This window comes from Felis catus, chromosome B3 (assembly GCF_018350175.1).
Source record: "Felis catus isolate Fca126 chromosome B3, F.catus_Fca126_mat1.0, whole genome shotgun sequence".
NCBI classification, from domain to species: domain Eukaryota; kingdom Metazoa; phylum Chordata; class Mammalia; order Carnivora; family Felidae; genus Felis; species Felis catus.
In genome coordinates, this window is record NC_058373.1 from 135,440,190 (window position 1) to 135,465,301 (window position 25,112).

At 53.7% G+C, this 25,112-nt stretch overlaps 1 protein-coding gene across 3 annotated transcripts in view; it reads left to right on the forward strand.

Moving 5' to 3' along the window:
- The first annotated feature begins 597 nt into the window (after positions 1-597).
- RIN3 (Ras and Rab interactor 3) overlaps positions 598-25,112 on the forward strand; it is a 124,422-nt gene continuing 99,907 nt past the window's right edge. The window contains exon 1 of one of the 3 annotated variants that reach the window (XM_045060423.1): positions 598-1,143. In XM_045060423.1, the coding sequence (XP_044916358.1) occupies positions 1,127-1,143 (17 nt within the window). In that variant the 5' untranslated portion in view covers positions 598-1,126. Of the gene's footprint in view, positions 1,144-1,319; positions 1,689-25,112 lie in introns of those variants that run through there. The other 2 variants (XM_045060424.1, XM_045060422.1) reach the window with 2 other exon arrangements.

Here is a 25,112-nt window from a genome sequence, read left to right on the forward strand (position 1 = left end):
TGGACTGTTTCCACTTTTGCACTGATATGGCCAATACCGCGATGAACATTCATGTACAAGCATCTGTGCGAACACGTGTGTTCATTTCTCTGGATACCCACGTGGGGGGTGGCACTGCAGGGTCATGTGGTGACTCCAGGTCTCACCTTTGGAGGAACTGTCAGACCGTTTTCCCAAGTGGCTGCACCACGTTACGTCCCCACCAGGAGGCTGCATGCACTTCTATTTAGGGATGGGGATTCTTTCCTCTCTAGTTTCTGCCAGGCTGATATGGTGGAAATGTCATGAAAGGCGGAGAGGAGGGTGTGAGGGGAGGGGCAGGGCAGAGGCATGGAGGGCAAAGACGCCTCGTGATGCTTGTACCAGAGCCCCGGGTCTCAGTCCTGCCTGCGCCCAACTTGCTGGGTGGCCTCAGGTGAGTCTCTTCCTCTCTTTATGTCTCAGTTTTCCTTATCTATAAAATGAAGGCATTAGACCAATGGGTCTCAACGGGGGGACATCTATCTGGCAAAGGCTGGAGACGTTTGGGGTTGTTACAGGGGATGGGCGATGCTCCAGGTATCTAATGCATAGAGGTCAGAGATGCTTGCCAGACATCCTACGATATGCAGGGCCGCCCCCACGACAAAGAATTACCTGGTCCCAAATGTCAGTGGTGCCAAGGCCGAGAAACCCTGCGTTAGACTGAGGTGGCCTTGCAAGGTCCAGTCGTGCCCAGTCACGTGAAATGCTCTGAGGGCAGTTTGGGCTCAGGAGGCAGTGTTGAGTGCTGCCGGCGCTTAGAGAAGAGAGGCCTCCTGGTCCCACGGGAGTTGCTGTGGCTGTGGTATTTGTGTGAGCTCACTGGCTTTCCCACTCCGATCCCACCTAGGGGTGGTACCCAGGATAAGTGAATCACGTGCCCGTGGATGAACAGACCACCTTGTGAAGTAGTGAGCTCACCGTTAGCCGAGGCATCCAAGAGGCCACCTGCCTCTGGTCCGGGGCTGCCCCTGGGCGAGTCTCGGGCTCCTTGGGGCGGGAGGCAAGGCTGCGCCTCCCTGTCTGGCGAGCCCGGCCCGAGTTCCCCACCTGCCGGTCCGCAGGAGCCGGGAGCGCCTTCCTTCTTCCCACGCGACTCTTCGCCATGTGGGAGACTTTGCTGTAAGTTTCCCTCGCGGCGCTCTCGGGAGCCGCCCGGGCCGCAGCCCCTGCCCGCGGAGGCAGCTCCCGGCGGCTGGACGTCCGCGCCCGGAGCCGCGGTCCCCCCGCCGCCCGCCGCCAGGCCCGGCCCCGGGGGGGGGGGGGGGGGGAAGGGGGGAGGGGGGAGGGGCGCGGCCGCCGGGCTTCCGCGTGCCCCAGGGGGGCTCCGGGCCGCCCGCCGCCGGCGAGAGGCTTTTGACAAAAACCCCTTGACCACCAAGGCCAGCCTCTTCCTGAAAGCCCCGCGCGCTCGGATACAGGAAGTGGAAGCCAGCGAGCGCCCCAGAGCGCGGCGGCGGCGGCGGCGGCGGCGGCTTCCCACTCGGCGCGGGGCTGGCGGCGGCGCCCGGCCGGGCCCTTCCCGAGGGCCAGCGCCAGGGCCATGCGGGCGCCCGGGGCACGGCGGTCCGCGCCGCCCGGCGCCTGAGCCCCTCCGTCCGCGGTCCCGGAGCTGCCGGCGGCATGATCCGACGGGCCGGGGCGCCCGAGCGCGGGGACCCTGCGGGGTAAGTCTTGCCTCCCCCCCCCCCCCGGGAGTGCTCGGAACTCGCGAGGGATCCCCGGCCGTCCGGCCCTCGGGGCGTCGGGTGAGTCCGAGCCCCGCGGCCACGGCCGGGGCCGGACTCCGCTTCTGCGCGGAAGGGGGCCGCGCTGGTGGCTGCAGGACCCGGGGACTTGGCCAAAGTTCGAAGCTCAAACGTCACCGCTCGCTGGAAAACCAGCTAAGCGGCCGGGTGCGAGAAAAGCGTCTCTACCTGTCAGAGCCGGGGCGGAGGGGCTGCGTGGATGCGGCCCCTTCCCCCGGCTCCTGTCTCGCCTGAACTTCAGAAGCAATCACGCGGGGTCCGGGTCGCGCCAGCCTCCTGCACCTCCTGCTCCGCCTGCGTCCCCGCGCGCGTCCTGGGACGCTGACGACCAGGCGGGCGTGGGGTGGGGGCCAGGGTCCCCGTAAGTTCGGGCGCCAGCGGCCCCGACAGCTGACGAGTCCGCCTAGACCGCGGACCCACCGAGATCCCCTTCCCCCCCGCCCCTCAGGCGGGTCCGGGGACGGTGACCTTCGGACCTGCCTTTATCAAGCCCTAAAGAGGGTTCGGGGCGCACCGGTTGCGCTGGGGTCTGGGGGGTCCCGGGGAGAAGGCACAGCTGGGCATGCGTGAAGCCGAACTTGTTTGGGAACTGACTTTCGGGAGGGGTCTCGTGTGCCTCGTCTTATGTCCCCCACCCCCACCGAAGTTGCTTTTGGACGTTGCTCAGGGCTGCGCTCCGGGGAGAAGGTTCCCTCCCCGCCGCCCAGCCCAGCGGGCGTCTCGCGAAGCTTCAGGGGGTTGAAGAGGCTTCAGTTTCAGTGGTGGATTCTTGGGAAAGCCTCTTAGAACCTTTCGGGGTGTCAAGGTTGACGGGCGCCCACCCCCACCCCCGCCCCGAGGCTGCCATTCCTGGCTTTTTGGTTTAAAACTCCCGGGCCTGTTTCTGTGATGGACACCCAGCTGCTGCCTGGCCTAGCTCCGTGACCCCAGGAGCTCCATGACCCCTAGCTCCAGCTCCCAGGGCCTCAGTTCTCTGCTATGTAAAACAAGAGGTATGGGTGGATCTTGTGCAGTTCTGGACTGGGGGACAGCTGGAGGTGACTGGTTCCCACTCTGGCGGGCTGGGGGCTTAAACTCTTCTGCAGTCAAATGCTCTACCACTGAGCTATACCCCCTAAACTCTTCTGGATCTGAATGCCTTCCTCCTCCCTTTTGCCCCATCGCCACCCTTCCCCAGAAGTTCTGCCTGTATGCTTTCTCTTGGAAGTAACCTCTGGAAAGACAAATGCCATCCGGTGGGAAGAATTGGAAATTATGTTGGGGAGGGGGCCCCTCAGGGGCAAGTCTCTGCCACACCCAATATTGCAGGGTGGAGCTAGGAGGAGTTTCCCATGGAAGAAGGGGTGGTGAGGGGCCAGGGTCCTGACCTGTCCAGCTTCCCTTTCCCCACCCCTCCCCAGGAGTGACCCCCCCCCCCTCACCTACTTCCTCTTGCTTTTCTTTGTTCATTACTGGACCAGTTACTTAACCTCTCTGTGCCTGGGTTTACCTATCTATAAAATGAAGATAAGTAGTAGTAACTATCCTCACAGGGTTGTTTTGAGGGTTAAATGAGATAATGCATAAAGAGTTTTGCACATTGGCCTATAGGGTAAACTCTTAATAATAATTATTATTGGTTTGCTGCTAAAAACATCACTTTATTTAAGAGGACCTTTTGTGCTGGAAGGGTTCCTAAATAGTATCTCACCGAAACTCATACCTGGTAGGTACTTGCATACCTCCAGGGACGGAGAACTTGCCACCACTGTGGCAGTCCTAAGACAGGAATTCCTGAACTTGAGTTGCAGGTGCCTCCCTCTAACTTCTTACCATATCAGACCCTGTTCTGCCCTGGGGAGCCCAGACCTTGACTCTCAAGTACTACAAGGCAGTTTTCGGGTGCACCCCAGGCACCGCCTGTTCCCCGGGCCGCATGTCCACCTGTGTTACAGTCCAAAGATGAGGAGGAGCAATCATCTGTGATTCCTCACCCCCATGCCACCCCCAGACCCCACCGACCACTTGGGGCTGGGTTCTGAGTCCTCAGAGGAGGACTCCTCTTTCCACTGGGCTTCCAAAAGTCTTCTCCTTCTCGCTGTGATGTTCAGACAGCTGGGAAGAATGTCTCCTACTCTGACCCCCCAGAGCTCAGAGAGCCCCCTGGAATAGGAGTGTGAGGACCTTGGCAAGCAAGGTCTGTCTCCTCCTTGGTGCAGATGTCGGCGGGGGAGAAAGAAAAGGCAGACTGCCCAGTATCCTAGGTGTAGACACTTTTTCTCCTTCGGTTCAACAAACAGTGTTTACATTAGGTGGGGGCGGGCCCCCAGCATTAAACCAAGCCCCTTCCCGCTTGCAGCTGATGTGGGAGACGATGACAGAAGGTGGTCTGGTGGGGTTAAGGCTTGGGGGGTGCTGGGGGCTGCAGATGGGGTTCGCACACAGAGGTGATCTGATTCGGATTGGGGCTATATCGCAGACAGACTGTAGCAGAGAAAGCAGAAGCAGAGAAATGTGCTGGGAAGGAAGTTCTTCAGTAGGCAGGAGGGCGGGTAGTGACCAGGGAGACAGGAGAGGGAGAGGCGCTGACCTCTGAAGGGATGAACTGGAGGTGAGGAGGGAGTGGGGAGGCGCAGAGATGACCCCGGTGAAGCTGTGACCTGTGGAGGGGCCGGACGCCAACCTGTGTGCAGGGGTCACTGAGGACGCGTATACTCAAAGCCCACACTTTTATGTTTGATGAATTGAGAGTCTGCTTAAGATTTTATTTGAAAAAGGATTCCACTCTTGCATCTAATCCAATACCCTAATTTTTTTTTAATTTTTTTTTCTTAACGTTTACTTATTTTTGAGACAGAGAGAGACAGAGCATGAACGGGGGAGGGGCAGAGAGAGAGGGAGACACAGAATCGGAAGCGGGCTCCAGGCTCTGAGCCATCAGCCCAGAGCCCGATGCAGGGCTCGAACTCATGGACCGCGAGATCGTGACCTCAGCTGAAGTCGAACGCCCAACCGACTGAGCCACCCAGGCGCCCCTCCAATCCCCTAATTTAACGACAAGAGAAAGGAGACCCAGAAAGAGGAAGTGATTTACCCAAGGTCTTAGGAGCTGGAGGTGGGGCTGGGCCTAGAAATTGGGTCTCCTGAGCCTTGGGCCTTGAAGGGCTGCCTGGGCAAAGCCCCAGGGTTTGGGAGACCCCTGGCTTTCTGCCTCGTGCCTAACATAATGTGGGGATCCTGCTGAACTCCTTGAGAGAAGTCCCTCATTCACTCCCAGCTCTAAGACAGGGGACTCCTCTGGGGTGGGGCCCACCCAGAGCAATGATGAATCCAGGGTCCCAGATACCAACTCCAGCTCTGCCCGCCGACCTGGGCCTCCTTGCTTGCAGGGGCTAATGCCTCTGGGTGGTCCTGGCTGGCACTCAGCTGGGAGACCCACCCCCTTCCAGACCAGAAGAGAGGCTGCAGCCCACAGGCAGCAAAGGGTTACCTAACCAGCTCAGGCCCGCACTTCTGAACCCTGAGAAGCCCCCGTGCCTCCCCTGGGAAGCATTAGGGGGTGAAGGCTCAGGGTCTGCTTGGGACCGGGGAGTCTCAGCACATTTGTCCCTGGGGACCTCTTCCCCATCTCCCCTACCACTTGATAGGACCTATCCTGGGCCTGGGTCCCTGTTTAGTGATCTTTACTGAGACTGAAAGCATTAAAAACTACAAATCCTATAAAGGCACCTGCATTTTAATCCAGGGGATCGGGAAATAAAAGAGGGAACCCAACCAAAAATACGTATGATGGTTGAATGTGGGGGACCCACCCAGGCCCCTCACTGCCCTCTCAGGCCTTCCTGGAGCTCCACTTTATAGACAGGAATCTGAGCTGACCTGCAGTGCCTCTCAGGAAGGGGCCAGAGCAGAGGGGAGGAAGGAATGCTGATGGGCAACCACACACTCGGTCCCTTACATCACTTCCCAGAGTCCATCTGTCCCTTGAGTGAGGGTTGTCGCCAGTTCATGCCTACGCAGGCCATGACAAATGAGCAGAACTGGGTAGGGAGCAATGAGGAGGGGGGGCAGGTTTGGAGGGGAGAAGTGTCTGAGCAAACTTGGAAGGGGGAAAGTGGAGGGTCTACCCCTCCCTTATCAGAACGAGAGAGGCACATCTTGGTTGGGAGACACTAACAGAAAGGCCTGGCGTAGGGAGAGGGCCCATCCTCAGCGTCTGGGTGCCCAGAAAGAGCCCCAACCGGGGGGAAGTGCCTCGGAAAAGTCCCAGACTTCCTGTTTGCCCCCGTGGCTCTCTGCCCACCCTCCCCCCCCCCCCCATCCGGGAGTCACCTTCAGAAGGGAGTGAGGGCCCAGGAGTCATCTTGTTCTTGGCGAGTTGGCTTGGAGACAGTGAGTGCTGCTCTGGCAGCCAGCTCTAGAAGTTTTGGCTACGTAACTGTTACCCTGAACCTGCCGTTTGTCCCATGCCCCAGGGGCGGCCAAAACCTGGATGTTTTCTTCAACACTGGAACTAAAGAGGAAAATCACGATGTTAATGACTTTTCTAAACTGTCGATCTCCCCTTGATCTCATCCTACCACCACCCGCTCCCCCCACCCACCCCAAAATAAGCCCTTCTGGTGAAATGGTTCTTGCTGCTAGAGACAGAAGACAGACAGACAGCCACATCGAGGTCCCCCTGGAGGGGTGGAGAAAACAGCATGACTCCCATAACCCCTGGTCACCCTTAGGTGCCGTGATCTCCTATTTAAAAACCCCTTAAGGACTCCTTGTCTTCCATACCCCATTCCAGTCCTTCACGAAGCCAATGTACAGCCTTACTTTTTCTGTTCCCCTTGGCACGCACAGCTGCCATAGCCTCCCCTGCCTTTGCCCACAAAGTTCCTTCCAACTGGAATGCCGTCACCTCCTCCATGAAGCCTTCCATCCACACCAACTCTTTTTGAATCCTCAAAAAACTTTACGCACGAGCTACTTATTTAGCTAGCAAGAAACCAAAACCCCATTGACATCATGTCTTCCTGTTTAGATTATGAACTTCCAAATAAAAGGGATCAAATCTTTAAATCCATATCTTTTTGTCCTGCACACAGCTGGCATTCAATAAACGCTTGAGAACAATGACATACTGAACAGGATTCTAAAAATTGCCTCGCAGCCTTCCCTTGTGGGACAACAAGGCAGCTGGCCACCCAGGAAATTGGGTAGGGACCCTGTATAGGCACCAGTCACTTCGTTTTATCCTCCTCAGCGGGGTCCCCTAATTCTAGCTGCGCTCCCTCACTTCTCCGAGAGAGAGGGTGGGAGACGGTGAAGCCGGCTCTGGATTACCAATAGATACTTCGTCCTCAGCTGAGAGAGCAGAGTTAGCTGGCTGTACAGGTTCTGGGTGAGCCCAGCCTGGGTCATTGTGTCCCGAGGGCAGGTCTGTGGTCCACTGAAAAACTAGGAAGATGTGTGTGTGTGTGTGTGTGTGTGTGTGTGTGTGTGTGTGTGTGTGTGTGTGTGATGTGTATCAGCCAAGGCTGCCAACCTCTTTTCCTGGGCAGAACTTTTTTTTTTTAACTGTTTTATTTTTGAGAGAGCAAGAGACAGAGTGGGAGCAGAGGAGGGGCAGAGAGAGAGGGAGACACAGCATCCGAAGCAGGCTCCAGGCTCCCAGCTGTCAGCAGGGCTCGAGTTCGAGGCAGGGCTCGAACTCAAGAACCGAGAGATCATGATCTGAGCTGAAGTCGCTCAACCGACTGAGCCACCCAGGCGCCCCCAGGGCAGAACTGTCTTTTATTCTGAGATGGGAGTTTTGTTTTGTTTGCCATGTTAAGCTTCCTTTTTTCTATGAAACGATTGGGTAAATTGATGGTGGTTGTTAGTTTTTGGTGTCTTTTTTTGCAAAATAAAAATTGCTGAAGGAAAGTCTGAGAAACGCCACTGTAGTTGCTTCAGGAGGATTCGTCCGTCCTGCACCCCCTTCATGCCCACGCCAGAGCCAGCTACGACCTGGGGGTCGGAGTCCCCCTAATTGTATCATCCTTTGCTCATCTGGAAGATGCTAGGGGCTTGCTGAGGATGTAGGATGTCTCCAGAGTCCCGTCCCTGTGGTGATTTGGGAGAATACTAGGAAGCAAGTGTCTGTCGCTGGGCCCCATTTTTCAACGAACTCAGTGATCTCTAGGTTCCCCCTTGGTCTGACATTCGGTGATTCTCCGAATACTGGCCAACGGGCAGCAGAAGCTGGTGTCCTGGAGTAATATCAGAGCTCAGGGGATGGACGTGCCACCTGGAGATGACCTAGCCTTTCTTCCTTCTGATGGCTGGAAGGGCAGCCTGTGGAACAGTCTAGAATATATGGGTACACTTTCATATGAAACAGACTCAGAAGGGAGACTTCTGGGTCATCACCCTGACCGAGTACCTGGAAGGAAATGTTTTCTCACTGCTGTGGGTTTATTTTTTGAAAAACTGTTTTTAAAGAAAAAGTGCATGGGTTGTGGAAGCCCACTCTGGGGATAGGCCTCTGGTGTCCTGCTAGAATGTGCCGACTGGACGGCATTGGAGTGTCGTCTCTGAGTGTGACTGGATTCCCGCCCTGGCCATTTTGGGTGGTTGCTGAGGAGACACCGAGGAGATCACAGGCAGCTTCACGTCGCGGAGTTTCTGGTGGGAAGGCTGTCCCGTCAGGGCTTGAGAGGGATGACATCTGAGGGAGGGGGCTCTCTGCCGGGTAACCCCCGGGGCCTCCCCACAGCACACCCGGTACCGTCCTGAAGTAGACAGCTGTCCCTGTGCCTGCAGGCCGCAGATGGCACCTCGTGCCTCCCCTGCCCACCCCCCACAGAGCTATCCAGTGAACTCAGAATCTTCCCTCCTGCCCGCGTGACTTGGAAAGAGAGAAAAGCGATGGGTGGGCACAGAGGAATCCTTCCCTCTGACTCGGTGTCCACAGGGCGGTGGGGAGGGCCTTACGGACTCCATACCTATGTGGCTGTCAGCCTTGGCCTTTGATAGAAGCATCTGGAAGCCACCATCATGGCCGCCACCTCAGGCTCTCTCCACCTGCCAGTAAGTCCTCTGCTGCCCCAGGCAGCTCTTCTGCCCAGGGGGGTGGAGCTTGAGGAGGCCGCCCCAGTGGCTAAAATCATTCTGGGGGTCAAAACTTCCAGGGGTCAGACACAACTCTGGGGGGTCATCAGAGTGCCTTGCCCCCATCTCGCCAGTAATTTCTGGGAGTTCCTGGGAGTGTTCCCACTCCAATTTGTACTCATTTGAGAGAACGAACCGGCCCGCTATGAAAAAATGTTAGTTCCTTTTTAAAAGAAACGGGCTAGAGAGCGGTTGTGGTCAAGGCTTGTTGTGTCGTGTGCACTGTGGTAACAGTGCACACTCAGGCCACATCCTATGGGCTCATGGCACCAGCCTCAGGGCCAGGCCCCCCCTGCATGCTCTATCCTAGGACCAGGCAGAGTGACGGTTCCCCCCCTGCCCCGCCCCGCCCTACCCCGAACCTGGCTCCACCCACAAGCCTGGAGCCTGGGGTGGGGGACATAAGGATTCTAGGCAGGGGAGGCCAGGGTTGGGGACCTTTGGATCCTGATGGTAAGATCTGCCTTAGAGGGACCATCCTGTGCGACCCTTCCCCCATGAAGGTGGCCCCCACTTCACCACTGACTCTGGGATCTTAGTCAAAGCCAAGAACTTTTTATCCCCTAGTTAAGAGATGGGACTTCAGATGTCAACACCACCCCAGCTCCTTGACTCACATTTGATAGGAGATATCAGGGCTGATGAAAAAGCCTGTTTTCTGAAGATAGAAAGAGGAGAGAAGGATGTGGAGAGGGACAGCCTGGAAGGAGGAAAGGGGGCCACGACAGTTGCAGAGAAGACTTCTTCTTGGGCACAGGTTTCCCCAGAGCAAAATTATTCCTGGGGTCAGTAAGTGTGCTTTTTCACCCACCCCTGGAAACCAAAGAAATAAAGGACTCTGCATCTGAAATTCTCAGTCTGATGATCTTTGGCTAAAGGAGCAAGCTATCAAGGAGGAATTCACCAAGGATCTTTCTCCCCAGCCTCCATGTCTCCAGCTTCCTTAATCTCAATCACTGTCAGAGATGACTACTCTAAGTTTCTCTAGGGATATTGCAGTTCGAAGCAAGGACTTAGCTTTCTACCAATGGCATCTGATGATGGCATTTATTTATTTTTTAAAAAATTAAAAAAAATGTTTATTTATTCTTGAGCGAGAGAGAGATATAGCATAAGGGGGGGAGGGGCAGAGAGAGAGGGAGACACAGAATCCAAAGCAGGTTCCAGGCTCTGAGCTGTCAGCACAGAGCCCAACGTGGGGCTTGAACTCACAAACCGCAAGACCATAACCTGAGCCAAAGTCAGACACCTAACCGACTAAGCCACCCAGGTGCCTCTGATGATGGCATTTATTATGCTTACTTCTTTCTGTTCTTGTCATTTTTGAGAGAGCATCCATCTAAAATACATTCAGGGATTCTTTTCTCAACTAGTATCTTTTTTATTCATCTATCCATCCATCTTCCCGTCCTCCCATCCATCCATCTATCCATCCATCCATCCATCCATCCATCCATCCTTCCATCCATCCATCCTTCCTTGCTTCCATCCATCCATCCTTCCATCCATCCATCCATCCATCCATCCATCCATCCATCCATCCGTCCATCCTTCCTTCCTTCCTTCCATCCATCCATCCATCCATCCATCCATCCATCCTTCCTTCCTTCCATCCATCCATCCATCCATCCACCCACCCACCCACCCACCCTTCTTTCCATCTGTCCGTCCGTCCATCCTTCCATCCATCCATCCATCCATCCATCCTCCCTTCCATCCATCCATCCTCCCTTCCATCCATCCTTCCTTCATTCCTTCCTTCCATCCATTCATCCATCCATCTGTCCTTCCATCCATCCTCCCTTCCTTCCTTCCATCCATCTGTCTTCACATCCATCCATCCATCCATCCATCCATCCATCCATCCATCCTTCTATCCATCCATCCATCCATCCATCCATCCATCCATCCATCCATCCATTCTTCTATCCATCCATCCATCCATCCATCCATCCATCCATCCATCCATCCTTCCATCCATTCACCCATCCATCTATCCTCCCATCCTCCCATCCATCCATTCACCCACCCATTCATTCATCTATCTATCTGTCCATTTACTGAACATCGAGGAGTTTCCAGTTTATCTGTTAGGGAAAATAAGAGAAATATGCACATAACTAACTCACAGGGCACTACATAAAAACATACAAACATGCCTATGCTATGGTAAGCAGGAATGACATTCTGGTAGAGGTGGCATCTGGACTGGGTTTTGAAGGATAAGTAAGCTTTTAACAGCTGAAATCAGGTGTATGCAGAGAAGGGCATCCTCATAGGAGAAAAGCACAGAGCAGGAAGGTGAGAAAGGACAAGTTGCGTGTGGGAGCCCTCAAGAGCCTGGTTTGGGGACAGGGAGGGAGAGTTCTGTGTGGGGTGAACCTAGAAAGGGAGTTGGGGCCCCCTTGGTAACAGGTGGAAGAGTTTGGATTTTACCATGGTGGCGAAGACCACAGGTATGTTTCAGAGCTGGGCAACCCTAGGCAAGTCCCTGCACCTTTACCCGCCAGGACACCTTTCTTTTTTTTCTCTGCCACATGGAGCAAGGAGGATCCCTGCTTTACAAGGTTGTTGCCATTACAAGGGGTTGGGAGCTCTTGTGTGTGTGTGTGTGTGTGCACACGAATTCATACACTATTGGTTTTCTCCCCAAAATTTATTACATACCTGAAAAAGGTCACACAAAAGTAGTGGCATTTAAAGCATCAAATATTTTAATCTCTTTGAGGCTACACCCAGTCTGAGTGCCTGTTAATTTCAGTCTTTGCATGCAGTTTTGATCTCCATGTATATGTTAATTTGTGTTCCTTTTTTTTCATTGTTTCCTATATGCATTTTTATATGCTGTGCTATGGACATATGTTACCCATGTATCATCTTTGGTGGCCTCATATGATTAATGATTGCAGTTGGCACAGACACTGGTCAACTTCTTTCTAGTCCTTTCTGTTTTAAATGAAGCTCCTGAAAACTTAGGTGGAAACTTATGTGGGGCTAGGGTTTGAGGCCCAATTCTTTGAGATAGATCACCACCCTAGAGTATTTGAACTCAAGGGTGAAGTAGAGCCTGTTGATTGGTCCCTGAATTTTAATTGGGTGTAAATTTTAGCTGAACACTGCTAGGTGTGGCCATGTGATTAAGTTCAGGATGGTGAAATATAAGTGAGGAGTGCAGTGTGCTTGGACATGTCCTTAAAGAGAAGGGGCGTGGCTTTCTCTCCTTTCCTCTTCCCTGTTGGCTGGAATGCAGATGTGATGGTGGGAGTCGAAGCATCCATCTTGGACTTTGAAGTCAATTTGAGAATGGAAGCTATATAGGGGGCAGCAACAATATAGTAAGGGTCCTAGACATGTTGGAGCGTCATCCCGACTCTGGACCACTTCCTCGGGCTTTTCTATAGCAGAAGAATACATCTCTATGTGAATTAAGTCACTGTTATTTTAGATTTTCTGATACTCACAGACAAACTTGATCCTAACTAACATAAAAACTTTTCTCTCTCGTCCATCCAGCAGCAGATTGTGTCAGAAATAATAAAGCTGCTTTGCAGGGCTGCCTGCGAGTCTTCATTTCCTAGTGGAGGTTGGAAGGAAGAAGAGGAGGAGAGAGAGAAAAGGCAGTTTTGGGTCGACTAGGGCTCTTATTTCAAAGACTAGATTGCAAACATTTTCTTCATACTGGGTGTCTGTGAGTTTTAGATTTCACCAGAAGCTGCAGACTAGCTATGCTGGCTTGAGTTCTGACTCCCCAGTTCTGTGCCTTGACAGGGCTAAATACTGCTGAGCCACTGTGTCTCTTCTCTCAGCCTCAGTTTCCCCATCTCTGCTCTAGATGGAGAACCCTCATAGGTTAACCCGCCCTGTGCTGACCTCTGCAGCTCCTTCTGAGATCGAGTCTCCTGTCACACAAGCACGAGAAAGGCCGGGCCCAGTCTCAGCAGCGCCTGCATCCCTGCTGGCTGGCACCATTTGCCCGTTCCTTCCTTCCTTCCTTCCTTCCTTCCTTCCTTCCTTCCTTCCTTCCTTCCTTCCTTCCTCCCTCCCTCCCTCCCTCCCTCCCTCCCTTCCTTCCTTCCTTCCTTCCTTCCTTCCTTCATTGCCTCTTTATTGAGCGCTTGCTGGGTGCCAGGGTGGGTTTGTGCTGAACACCGGCCGCTGGAGGTCCTGAATGACCTCTCTGCCTGGCCTTGGGAAAGATTTGTCCAGAAATGGCCAGGGCTTGACATCCCCTTCTGAGGATAGCACAGACTTATTTGGAGCCTATCAGAGCCTGCTCGGAGTGGTCCTGCACAGCCCAGGATTGCCCCCTGGGCATGCAGAGGCCCTCAGGTCTGCCTGTGTCTGAGAGGTCCCATGTGTGGCCTGGGATTGAGTGGGGTGGGCTGTCTTGACAGGCTGAGCAAGTGTCCCTGGAAAGGGTTTGAAAGACAGTCGTCTTCTTTTTATAGGCCAAAGCAGCCCCCATCCCTGCTTCTAGCATCATCAGATGTCCAGAGCTCAGTTTTTCTCTGGGGACTCCCTAATCCAGCCCCTGCTTACAGATGAGTCTGTGGCACAGAGAGGGGAAGTGATCGTCCTGATGTCTCAACAGCTGGACCCAGGCTCTTTCCAAGGCTCTGTGAAGGTGCCTAGGCCATTCCTTTGCATGAGGCATTGGAGATGGGGGCGGGGGGAGGGGTACTGGCACATCAGTCTTCACCGACTGCCTCTCCCTCCAGCCTCTGGAAAGGTGAGCTCTTTCCTGCCTCGGAGACTGCGCACACGCACCCCACTTACACCTCCTGTAAAAAGCCTAGGAGACTGTCAGGCCTCCAGGGCTGTTGCATACAGTTGTGCAGGTTGTTCACTGCACAGAGGCACCTGGCTGAGAGAGAAACACATGGGGGCTGAAAATTCATTCTCCTGCCAAGCCACGCACGATGTCAAGTGGTGAGAGGGTGGTGAGGGCATTGCCTGCATTCATGGGGAGGAAGGAGTGTCTTTTCCTAACGTGTGCAGAGGCGTCAAACAGGCGAGCTGGAAGCCCGGACAGTAGAAGACCCCGCAGCACCCTCAGAGCCTTGCTCCTCACGCCCTCGTGGTGTACTGTCTGACCCAGTAGACCGTAAGCTCCCGAGGGCAGAAAGCGGCTCCTCTTGGCAGGGTGTCATCGCCAGCTGAGCACCGTGCTAGGCGGTGTTCAACTCCCAGAACAGTCGTGCTGAGCGAGAGGTGTGAGGGCTGGGGAGGAGTGTCCAGCACAAGGCTTGGAAAATGTTTGTTGAGTGAATATATGGCAGGTTAATGCCGAGGAGAGAGGTCAGGAGAGGGTGACAGGACAGAGGGCACGTGGGAGAAGGAAAGGGGCCTGGGAGGCCTGCATCTTGCGGGGGGACCAGTAGACCAGGGGTGGGGGTCCTGGACAAGCTGTCGAGGCCGACTCTGGGCGGGAGGCCCTAAGCGCAGAGGCTGTGGCTGGGGAAAGCAGGCACCCCTGGTGCGACTCCTGGCGCCACCTCTGCGGGGCCGGGGCTGAGCTGGGCACGATGCGGGGTAACTGCCGAAGCCCCAAGCTCTTCCCCAGGCCTTAGACTCCCAGCCAGCTCAGTGTCCGGGAGCACGGCGCTCGTCCAGCAATGACCTGACGACTCACCCTGGCCGCAAGGACCCTCCGTCTTGTGGGGACATAGGAGCGACGTGCAGTGCTGTGCCTACGGGGTGCAGGATAGTCACCTGGAGTGCCGGGGTGCCAGCTGGCTGAGGGTATCTTGCTCAGACGCGGGTGCATCTGGGACAGCTCTCTTGGGGGCGAGAGCCAGGCTGAGCAACGCCTGGGAGTTTCCCGCATGAATGTGGGGTGAGCCAGCTTGGCCGTGTGGGGGGTGCTGCAGGCTCAGTGGGCCGGACATTAGCACTCTGCATGGATGGAGGATGGCCTGTGCCGGAGAGGGGACCAGACAGCAGTCCCCCGAAGGCCACGGAGAGTGAGACAGGTTTGTTGCGCATTTAAAAATCTCAGCTGTGTATCCATTTCCCAGGGCTGCTCTAACGACGTAACACAGACTAGGGGGGGGTTAAAGCAAGAGGAATTTATTCTCTCACAGTTCTGGAGGCCAGGGGTCCGAAATCAAGATGGCATCGGGGCCTGTGAGACTGGGCAGACTCGCCCTTCCTCTTCCCAGCTTCTGGGGGCCCCAGGCCGTCCGTGGGGGCCCTTGGCTTGCAGCAGCATCACCCCAGCCTCTGCCTTGTTCGTTACGTGACCGTCAGCTGCCTGTGTGTGTGTCTGTCTGTTCTCTTCTTATAAGGACACCGGTCATACTGGATCCGGGCCCACCCTGCTCCAGTATGACCTCATCTCAACTCGTCGCATCCGCAACAACCCTCCTTCCAAATAAGGTCACATTCCAAGGGGCTGGCAGTTAAGACTTCAGCGTATCTTTTTGGGGGACACAGTCCAACCTATAACAAGCTAAAATTTACATAGAGTAAAATTCACCTTCTTGTGTGTTCATTTCTACACACTTTGGCAAACGTAGACGGTTGTGTAACTGCCACCACAACCGAGATATGGAATAGCCTGTCCCTGTGCAGAATTCCCCGCCCCCCGCGCCCCAATCCTGGCAGTCACTCATTTCTTAGGTCCTCGAATTCTGCCTTTTTGAGAACGCCATATGCACGCTGCCTTGTGAGCCTGGCTCCTTTCACTTAGCTGAGTGCATGGGAGATCTGGCCGTGGCTGTGTCTCAGGATCGTGTTCGTTTTCACGGCTGAGAATATTTCATCGTATCGGACACACCACTGCTGGTGCGTCCACTCACCCATGGCAGCACATTTGGGTCGTTTCCAGTTTCGGGCAGTGGCAAATACAGTCACACAAACGGTTGCACAAAGGGTATAGGTCTCAGGTAGGGAACCACGAGGGCCGGCTCGCATTCGGGCTTCTGTGTGAAGAAGGACGCAGGGTGGGGGCAGCAGTGTGTGGGGAGACCGAAAGGAAGCACCCGCAGGGCTCCAGGCGAGCAGTGATGCTGGCCTGGACAAGGGTCTCGGCAGGGGAGAAGTGGGCCCGCTGGAGCATATCTAGGAGGTAGAGTGGACGGAGCCTGGTGGTGGACTGGGTCTGTGCCATGGCAGCATGGGGGCCCGGCCCCCGCCTCCCCAGGGGAGGGTAGCCCTCGCAGCTCAGCGTGGCTGGACGCGTGGAGCTGATGAGCGGAACATCACGGTGCAATGGTTACGGGTGTCGTGAACCCTGGAGCCAACTGTCAGCGTTGACAGTCTACCCTCTGCCTCAGTTTCCTCCTCTGTAACACAGGGATACTAATGGTTCTGAGTTCACAGAGCTCTTACCGTATCATAGGAGTTAACACGCGCAAGGAGCTTGAACAGAGTCTGACACGTAGTAGGTGTTCAGGAAGCCAGAACCAGGGACGCCTGGCCGGCTCAGTCAGCAGAGCGTGTGACTCTCGATCTCGGGCTTGTGAGTTCGGGCCCCACGTTGGGTGTGGAGCCTAATCAAACAAATAAAATAAACTTTGGAAAATAAGTGAAAAAAAAATAACCCTGAGCCATGGTCAGTGGTCTCCTGAAGGGCCCTAGCCCCATGCTGTCTCATCTACTCCACTCATCCCTTTGGCAATAAGCCAGTTTGTGGTCCCTCTTGTGGCTCCCCGGTGCCGTGGACGACACCCTCATCTGGGCGCCGTCCCGGGTCTGTCCTGACCTGCTGTGAGAACTTGAGCTGGCTTCCTTACCTCTCTGATCACACCGCGTGGAGGTACAAAGCCCTACTGTGCGCCAGGCTCTATGCAGGACAGCACGTGACGCATGGCGGCCACGCACAGTGGGAACTTCATCAAGACACGCAGGCGACCTGCTCGCGGCAGTCTGTAGGGAGGCGAGTGACTTTAGGGGCGCCCCCAGGTTTGGGGGGCGCTGGCAGAGACCCCTCCTGTAGTTGCCACAAATATCGTCCTCCTGTGTTCCTCCCAGATACCTCCTCCATCTCTGATGGGAACTGACCGAGGCGGCCCCCCAGCAGCCTCAGCTGGAGGTGAGCAGGCATCCGGCTTGGGCTCCACAGGGAGAGGTGGGCTGTGTCCTTGTTCAGATGCCACTGCAGCCCCGAGGTCTGTTGCAGGGCTCTGCTCTGAGACCAGGGTTCACGTCCAGGTCATGACTGGTGCCAGCCTAAGGGAGGGACACTTGCCTTATTACGCACACGTTCCCCATTTGCACATTGTCCTACTTGCTAAAAGTATTCGTAACCCCCAAATCATAGTCCTTCAGACGTCATTTGCAGACATGCTCAGAGCGGTGGAAAAATTGGAATCTTCTGACACGCACATTCCCACCTGAGGCCAGTTGAGGTGAGGCACTCTACCTTCCTGTTTGAGTTCTTACCCTTCAAACAAGGGTCCTTGCCGGGGTCTGTTTAGTGCCGTGTTTTTTTTTTTTTTTTTTTTTTTTTGCATTTGTATGCATTTTGTTGGTGATTTCACCGTTTAAAATGTCCCCCGACCACAGAACTGAAGCCCGTACTTGCATTTCGAAATGCAAGAGCACTGTGATGGCCTTGCAAGAAAATGTGTGTGTTAAAGAAGCTTTATTTAGGCAAGTTAGACGTGCTGTCGGCTGTGAATTTGATATTCATGCATCAAGAATATATATTAAGTAGAGTGTCTTTAAAAATAAATACACATGGGGCGCCTGGGTGGCTCAGTCGGTTAAGCGTCCAACTCTTGATCTTGGCTCAGGTCATGATCTTATGGTTTGTGGGATTGAGCTGCACGTAGGGTTCTGCACTGACAGCTCGGAGCCTGCTTGGGATTCTCTCTCTCTCTCTCTCTCTCTCTCTCTCTCTCTCTCTCTCTCTCTCCCTCTCTCTCCCTCTCCCTCTCCCTCTCCCTCTCTCTCCCTCTCCCTCTCTCTCTCTCAAAAGGAATAAATAAACATTTTTTAAAAATGCACGTAGGGAAGGTTATATATTATCAGGTGATGAAAATGTGACCAGCAGCTCACAGGAACGTCACCCTGTGTTCCCCCTGGACACGGTAGTTCAGTATTCGCTAATTCAGTGTTCACGGTGACTTTACAGAACGTAACAACCACAAAGAAATGAGAACCGACTGTATCTACATTGTATAGGTGTGTGGGCCCCAAGTCTCTGCACCGTCTGCTCTCCTGCTACTAGCACTTTGTTCCTCTGAATTAACGAGTGCCCGTTTTATGTGCAGTCTGCCTTTAAAATGCACAGATCCTTGGGATGGGCACTGTCCTGTGGTCCTCTCCCTTCCAGTGAAATTCGAGACTTGGAAAGTTTCCAAGAAGGGGAGTGGTCAGTGCTACTATTTCGTATTCTGTGATTCCAATAGAAGAATCTTTACAGGGAGCCGCATATCAGTCAAGGCAGATCAAAGGCGAGGATTCTCGGAGCGCCTGGGCGGCTCAGTCGGTTAAGTGTCCCGCTTCGGCTCAGGTCACGATTTCACGGTTGGTGGGTTCCAGCCCCGCGTCGGGCCCTGTGCTGACAACTCAGAGCCTGGAGCCTGCTGCTTCGGATTCTGTGTCTCCCTCTCTCTCTGCCCCTGCCCTGCTTGTGCTCTGTCTCTCTCTTTCAAAAATAAATAGATGTTTGAAAAAAAAGTTTCTTTTAAAGCGAGGATTCTTGGCACTCTTAGGTGTGTCGCTATAATGGCAGCAGTTAGGTCTCGAGGGTTTACTTCAGGCCCCTTCGCTGAGAGCTTGTTCTCAGTTAATTGTCACAGCCCCGTGAGGCTGGGGTTTCAGTGCCCGGCTAACAGGCAAAGAAACGAGACCCAGCAAGTGACCTGATCGGAGCTCCCAGCCGTCAGGGGCAGAGCCTGGACCTGGACCCAGCTTTGTCTGAGTCCAGAGCCACTGTCCTGAGCCCCTGAACCCCCTGCATCCCAAGGGCCTGGAAGCCTGCTGCCGGGTGAGCCCGCACCCCGCGAGAGGGCCGCTGGACCCTCCCCAGCCTTCTGAGCCCCTCCGGCAGGGTGGGGTGACCTCCTAGCCCCCCTCCCCGATTGAGCCCCGGACGGATGGGCCAGGTGAAGAACCTGAGACATGCGGAAAAATACACCTGGTCCCACCTGCCAGCGCCCCCCTTCATCCTCTGGCGGAGTCCCACCTTGCGACCCGGGCCCCGGAGTCACCGGGAGGCGCTTCAACCTGGGGGGGTTGGAGCGTGCCTGCCATGCCTCCGGACCGCTGCTCACAGCTCCCGACTCTGTCCACCCCCACCCCCCCGCCCCCGCCTCCCAGCAGCCCCCGGAGTTTGCGAGCCAGTGTCCTCGGCTTCCTCCCACTCTTGCAAAGTCACCACTAGTGACTTCCCTCATGCTGAGTCGTCGGGGACCGTGCAGACTGTATGGTCTGAGGAGGGCAGAGGCGCGTGGCTGGTAGCCGGGAACAAATCCTGCAAGAGATGCAGCCCCGAAGGGTGGGATTTCAGGCAGGGAGAGGGGCATCCCTTTTGCTTTTCTAGACGGGCCCGGGCCCAGGACGTGGCAGGTGCCAAGAAACACCGGGACTGGTTAGGCTGGGTCGTTCACATGATTCGCTTATCCCCCGGCAGAGGAAATGTGGTCACAACAAGTGTTGGGTGGGTGGCAGGGTGACTCAGTGTCACCAGGAGGAATGTGACGCTGAGGCAGTTTCCTGCAAGGTGCTGCCAGGCGGGTGGTCTGCAGCCCGCATACCCACGCCCGTGGCAGTGCCCGCGGGCAGGCAGCCGTCGGGAATCAGCCCCGGGCCGGCTCTGTGCCTGACCTCGCCCCCGGTTTAGAAACGGGGGTTCACCTTGTCAAAGCACATCCCCACACCCTATGGTCACGTTTCACCCTTCCAGCAACCCCCTGAGGTAGCCGTGGCGGGGAGGGGGACGCATTCTTCCTCTTACTTCACTGTTGGGAGATCTGAGGTCCAGAGACGGAGGGAGACGCGTCCCGGGACACGACGGCAGTGAACGGCTAGGATAGACCCCGGCTCTCTTTCCAGGGCAAGCCATTTTCGGCCCCACTCCGCTGTCCAGAATGAGTAATGTCTGCAGTGACCATGTATCGATGACCCACCGTTAAGCTCCGCACACAGTGGTCTGTCTTGTCCTCACAGTGCACCGAAGGGTCGGTGCTGTTCTCAGTCTCATTCTACAGACCTTGAAAGGCCAGGCCCAGAGTGGAATTTGGGCAGGCCCCCAGAGGCTAAGGGCAAGGAAAAAAGAAATCCCATCAGAGATCCAGCAGGAGGGGCCTGAGTAAGGGCACAGAGGCCCCTTGTCTCTCTTGGGTGAGTCATGTCCACCATGGGCTGCTGCTCTCCCCACCCCCCTTGCCTCCTCTCCTTCCTCAGCCCCAGTGGCGGGTGGGGGAAGGGAGCACTTTGCTCCCCTTCCTTTTTCCCCCAGATGATGGGGAACCACTGAGTAAGTGGCAGGCGGGGCCAGAGGCCAGGGTCACCGGGGGACATGAGGGCTACCACATGTTGTGGGTGCTCCTGAAGGAAAGGGGGCCGGCAGGGGCAAGGGACACGCCTCCCCAGAGCCATCTGAGCCCAATTTTCCTAACCAGGTCCACCCCTGGGAAGGACAAGGCAGCAGAAGGGTGGGCATGGACTCTGGGAACTTTGTAGAAGCTCAGGAAGGGGTGGGCCGGGATCCGTGTGCAAAGCCAGACCCGCAGCCGGCCTCCTAAGAGAAGGGGCCCTTACACAGCGGAACAGGTGGCCAAGAGCAGAATCTCCCCCTTGAAAAGCTTTCTGAACAGAGTAACGGCTAATGGTAATAACCCTCAACGTGCATGGAATTTTCCTTCGTATCTTATTTCTTCTTTTTAATTAAAACAAATCCCCCACGTAGTACGTGAGTTCACGCGCATGGAGATTTAAACAGTGCAAAAGTCTAGACTCCTGTTGTCCAATACATTAGCCTCCGGCCACCTATAGCTGTTTTACAAATTAAGCTAATTAAAACAAAGTGGCGGTCACACTGGCCGTAATTCAAGTGCCCCATAGCCATAGGCAGCTAACGGTGACCACACTGGATAGGGCAGACATAGGACGTTTCCACTATCACACCCGGTCCTTCGGACAGCACCGACCAGACCATAAGCTGGGAAATCTCTACTGGCTGAAAAATAACTTTTGGAATCGGTTTGGGTTTTTTGGACCTGTTTTGTGTTACATATGTCTGGGTGTCCACCTTTCCACGTACATAATTCCATCTCATCCGCCCAGCTCCTTGGCCCTGTGGGTGTCAGCGTGATGTCTCCCGCTTTTTCCCCAGATGAGGAGACTGAAAAGGACGAGGGGCCATAGGTCAGGGGAGGGTTGGATCAGGTTGGATCCCTAGGGACAGGAGCCCTTCCCTTGGTTTGTCCAGGGTGGCTGAGGCACAGCTAGGCGGGGGCCGCGGTGATCTCTCCGAATCCCCACGTGTGGCACTTTATGCGATGGGGAGACCCAGAGGAGCAGACTGGTCTCTGGGGGAGACGCGCTCGTAGGCATCCCTCCGTTCTTCCGCTGTCATTGTTTCCCCTGTAATGCTCACCTATTATTTTTTGATTTTCAGAATAACGCACACTCGGTGCCAACATTTGCAATATGCAGAAAAGGGCGAAAGAAGGAGAAAGCAACCCCTTCGTTTCAGGATTAACAATCGCTGCTGGAACAGTTTATATTTGCGCCGATGGAGCAGGAAGGCCCCGGCGCTCCCACTCCTTTCTGGTCCTTGCCAAAGCCGGTCTTCTTCACGCTGGCTGTTCTTGTGGGCTCTTGGAGTTGTAATTCCGGGCTCCTGGATTCCTCATGCTGTCGAGAATCTTTTCATATGCTTGTTGGCCACTGAGATGTCCTCAGTGTGAAGTTCAAGCCTCTTGCCCATATTTCTATTTGCTTATATACGTCTTGTCTTTTCCTTACTGATGTGCAGAGGTTCTGTACATAATCCAGTGATCAGCCCGTTGTTGCTTACGTGAGTTACAGGGATCTTCTCCCCCCTGAGGGCTTGCCTTTACTCTGTTAACAGTGTTTTGATGAACAGAAAGTCTTCATATTTTTTTTTAACGTTTATTTATCTTTGGGACAGGGAGAGACAGCATGAACGGGGGAGGGTCAGAGAGAAAGAGGGAGACACAGAATCCGAAACAGGCTCCAGGCTCTGAGCGGTCAGCACAGAGCCCGACGCGGGGCTCGAACTCACGGACCGCGAGATCGTGACCTGAGCCGAAGTCGGATGCTTAACCGACTGAGCCACCCAGGCGCCCCAGAAAATCTTCATTTTAATCTAGTCAGATGTATCAGTTTATTTATGGTTGGTGTGTGTGTGTGTGTGTGTGTGTGTGTGTGTGTGTGTGTGTGCATGGGCGCTGCTTAGAAATCTCTCTCTTCCACCAGATTATGAAGATTTTCTTTATTTTCTTCCAGAAGCTCTTTGCTTTGCTTTCCGCATTTAGGTCAGGACAGAGTCTCCCTGGAACTGATTTTTGTATATGCTGTGAAGAAAGGTCACGTTTCTTTTTTCTTCCCACGTGGATACCCAGTTGTCTCAGCACGTTCTGTTGCAGAGACTGCTCTTTTCCTCAATGTCCTGCTGTGGCCCTGCATAGGTCAAGGACCTGTGTATGTGTCCGTCTGTTTCTGGACTGTTCTAGTCCACTGACTTGTCTGTCCCTGTGCCAGTACCACAACATCTTAATCACTGTACAGTGATTTACTTTTTTGTTTTTAATTTTTTAAATGTTTGTTTTTGAGAGAGGCAGAGCGTGGCAGAAAGAGAGGGAGACACAGGATCAGAAGCGGGCTCCAGGCTGCAAGCTGTCAGCACAGAGCCCGACGCGCGGCTGCGAGATCACGACCTGAGCCGAAGTCAACCAACTGAGCCACCAGGCACCCCAATCACTGTAGTTTTATAACAGGTCTTGGTACCCAGCAAACCAAGTCCTACCCCCGTTCTTCAAGTGTGTCAGGGGTACCCTTGACCCTTGTCGCCTCTGCGTGCCTTTTCATGGAACACCTTTGGGAATCCAGCTGGGATTGTATGGGTTCTTCAAATCGGTTTGTGTAGAATTCATACCTTGACACCCCGCAGACCAGATCTGTCTTTCCATCTCTTTATTCTCTTCTCGTATGTTTGTACTCTGCAACGTTTCATTTTACATCACGAGCAGGAACCTGGAGGGACGTGGCAGAGTGGTTGAGAACTGTGTACTCAGAGAGTTCAAATCCCAGCTCTGCCCTTACCAATTCCATAGCCTTAGTGAGTTGCTTAACGTCTGTACCTCAGTTTCCCCCTCTGTAAAATGGGAATGATAACCAGAGTTATGGTACAGGGTTGTTTTAACGGATTCATGTGGTTAATAGAGAGCAATGCCTGGTGCACAGAAATCTCTGGAAACAGTATTAATTTATTTTTGAGTATGTAATACATTCACAGGGTTCAAAATAAAAATATATTTTTAGGGGTGCCTGGACGGCTCAGTCAGTTAAGCATCTGACTCTTGGTTTCGGCTCAGGTCACGATGTCACAGTTCATGAGATCGAGCTCTCCTTCACTGACAGTTTGGAGCCTGCTTGGGATTCTCTCTCTCCCTCTCTCTCTCTGCCCCTGTCCTGCCCTCTCTCTCTCTCAAAATAAATAAACACTAAAAAATATATACATATATTTTTATATATTTTTAATATATTTTATATATTTTTATATATTTTTAAATATACATATATATATTTTTTAAAGATGTATAGTGAAAAATTCTTCCCACCTTGTCTCCTGTGTGTCTGTTCCTATACTTGCTCAGCTAGTGATTAGTTTCTTGCATCTTCTTCCAGTGCCTTTTTTCCAAATGCAAATGATCTTTTTTTTTCCCCCAACAAGGGAACACAGTATACATACTGTTCTGTAATTTGTTTTTGTCATGTAACCATATGTCCCGGAAGCCTTTTCATGTCAGTGTACAGAGGGCTTCTTCATTCTTCTTGTAGCAATTGCCTGGTATCCATTCATTCACCCAGCCCCTTTCCGATGGACGTTTAGATTGTTTCCAGTCTCTTCCCCATTGCAGACAATGCTGCAGTGAACCCAGCGAGTATCTTTGTCTGTTTATCATTTTGCACATGTGCAGCTGTATCTTTATAGATATGTGATTCCAGGGTTTGTATTAGATTGAATATCTAAAATTGCTTTCTTTATAGATCAAAAATAATTGGCTGTTGCCAATTTCGTATCGTACTAATCCTTCCCCAGTCATTCAAGCATTTAAAAAAATTTCACTGAGCACCTATTCTGTGCTGAGCCTGGGCGCACAGCGGTAGACATGACTGACACAGAGCACCGGGAGCAGACGGGCCGTGACAAGAGACATTGTTCACCATTTGATTCTCCTTCTTGACGTCTGTAAGTCACGTTGCAGTAAACATCTTTGTCCGTGGAGCCTTATCTCACCTCTGAAATATCTCTCTGAGATAAGTTCTAGAAGGGAAATGGCCTGCATGTGCCATCTCAGCCAAAACAAGAAAGCAGCGTTCTCTAGATGTGCTTGTGCAGAACCCAGCTCGGTTCCACATCTGAAATCCCCTTGATGAGAACTTTTCTTTTTCACAGTTACAAATTGTTTTAATTATTTTGGGAACAGGTGGTAGAGTCACATGAGTTGAATTCAAAAGGTGCAAGAAGGTATACAGTGAAACGCCTTCCTCCCACTCCTGTGCCCCAGCCTCCCCGTCCCCCACTGAGGGCAACACTTGGTCCCTCTCCTGTGTGTCTTTGCAGAGGTGGCCGCAGCCCATGTCAACATACAGGTGTCACAGCTGCTCACGGGCCTGCCCAATGCCCTTGGTGACCTGGGTTCTTGTGTCCCCACTGCATCCAGCTTCAGTCCCAGGCAGGAAATCTGTCCCCCAAATGTTCTCTTTTCCAGTAGCCATCTTCATGTTCAGTTAAGTTTCTAAGGATTTGGGCAGAGGCGGGGGACGCGAGGAAGGAGGGAAATGTCAGCTGCTTTTTCACTATGTATGATTATTTTTGTAATTATTATCGTGGCAAGACTAGAATTTTGTCTGGTCCATAGTAGATGCTCAATAAATACTCATTGGATGAATGAATGGTTGAGAGTAACATCATTGATGCTTGCTGTATGCCGGGCACTATCCCGAACTCTTTACAGAATCCCATAGGGTAGTAATGCTCATATCTCCCATCTTTTTTTTTTTTTAATTTTTGAAATT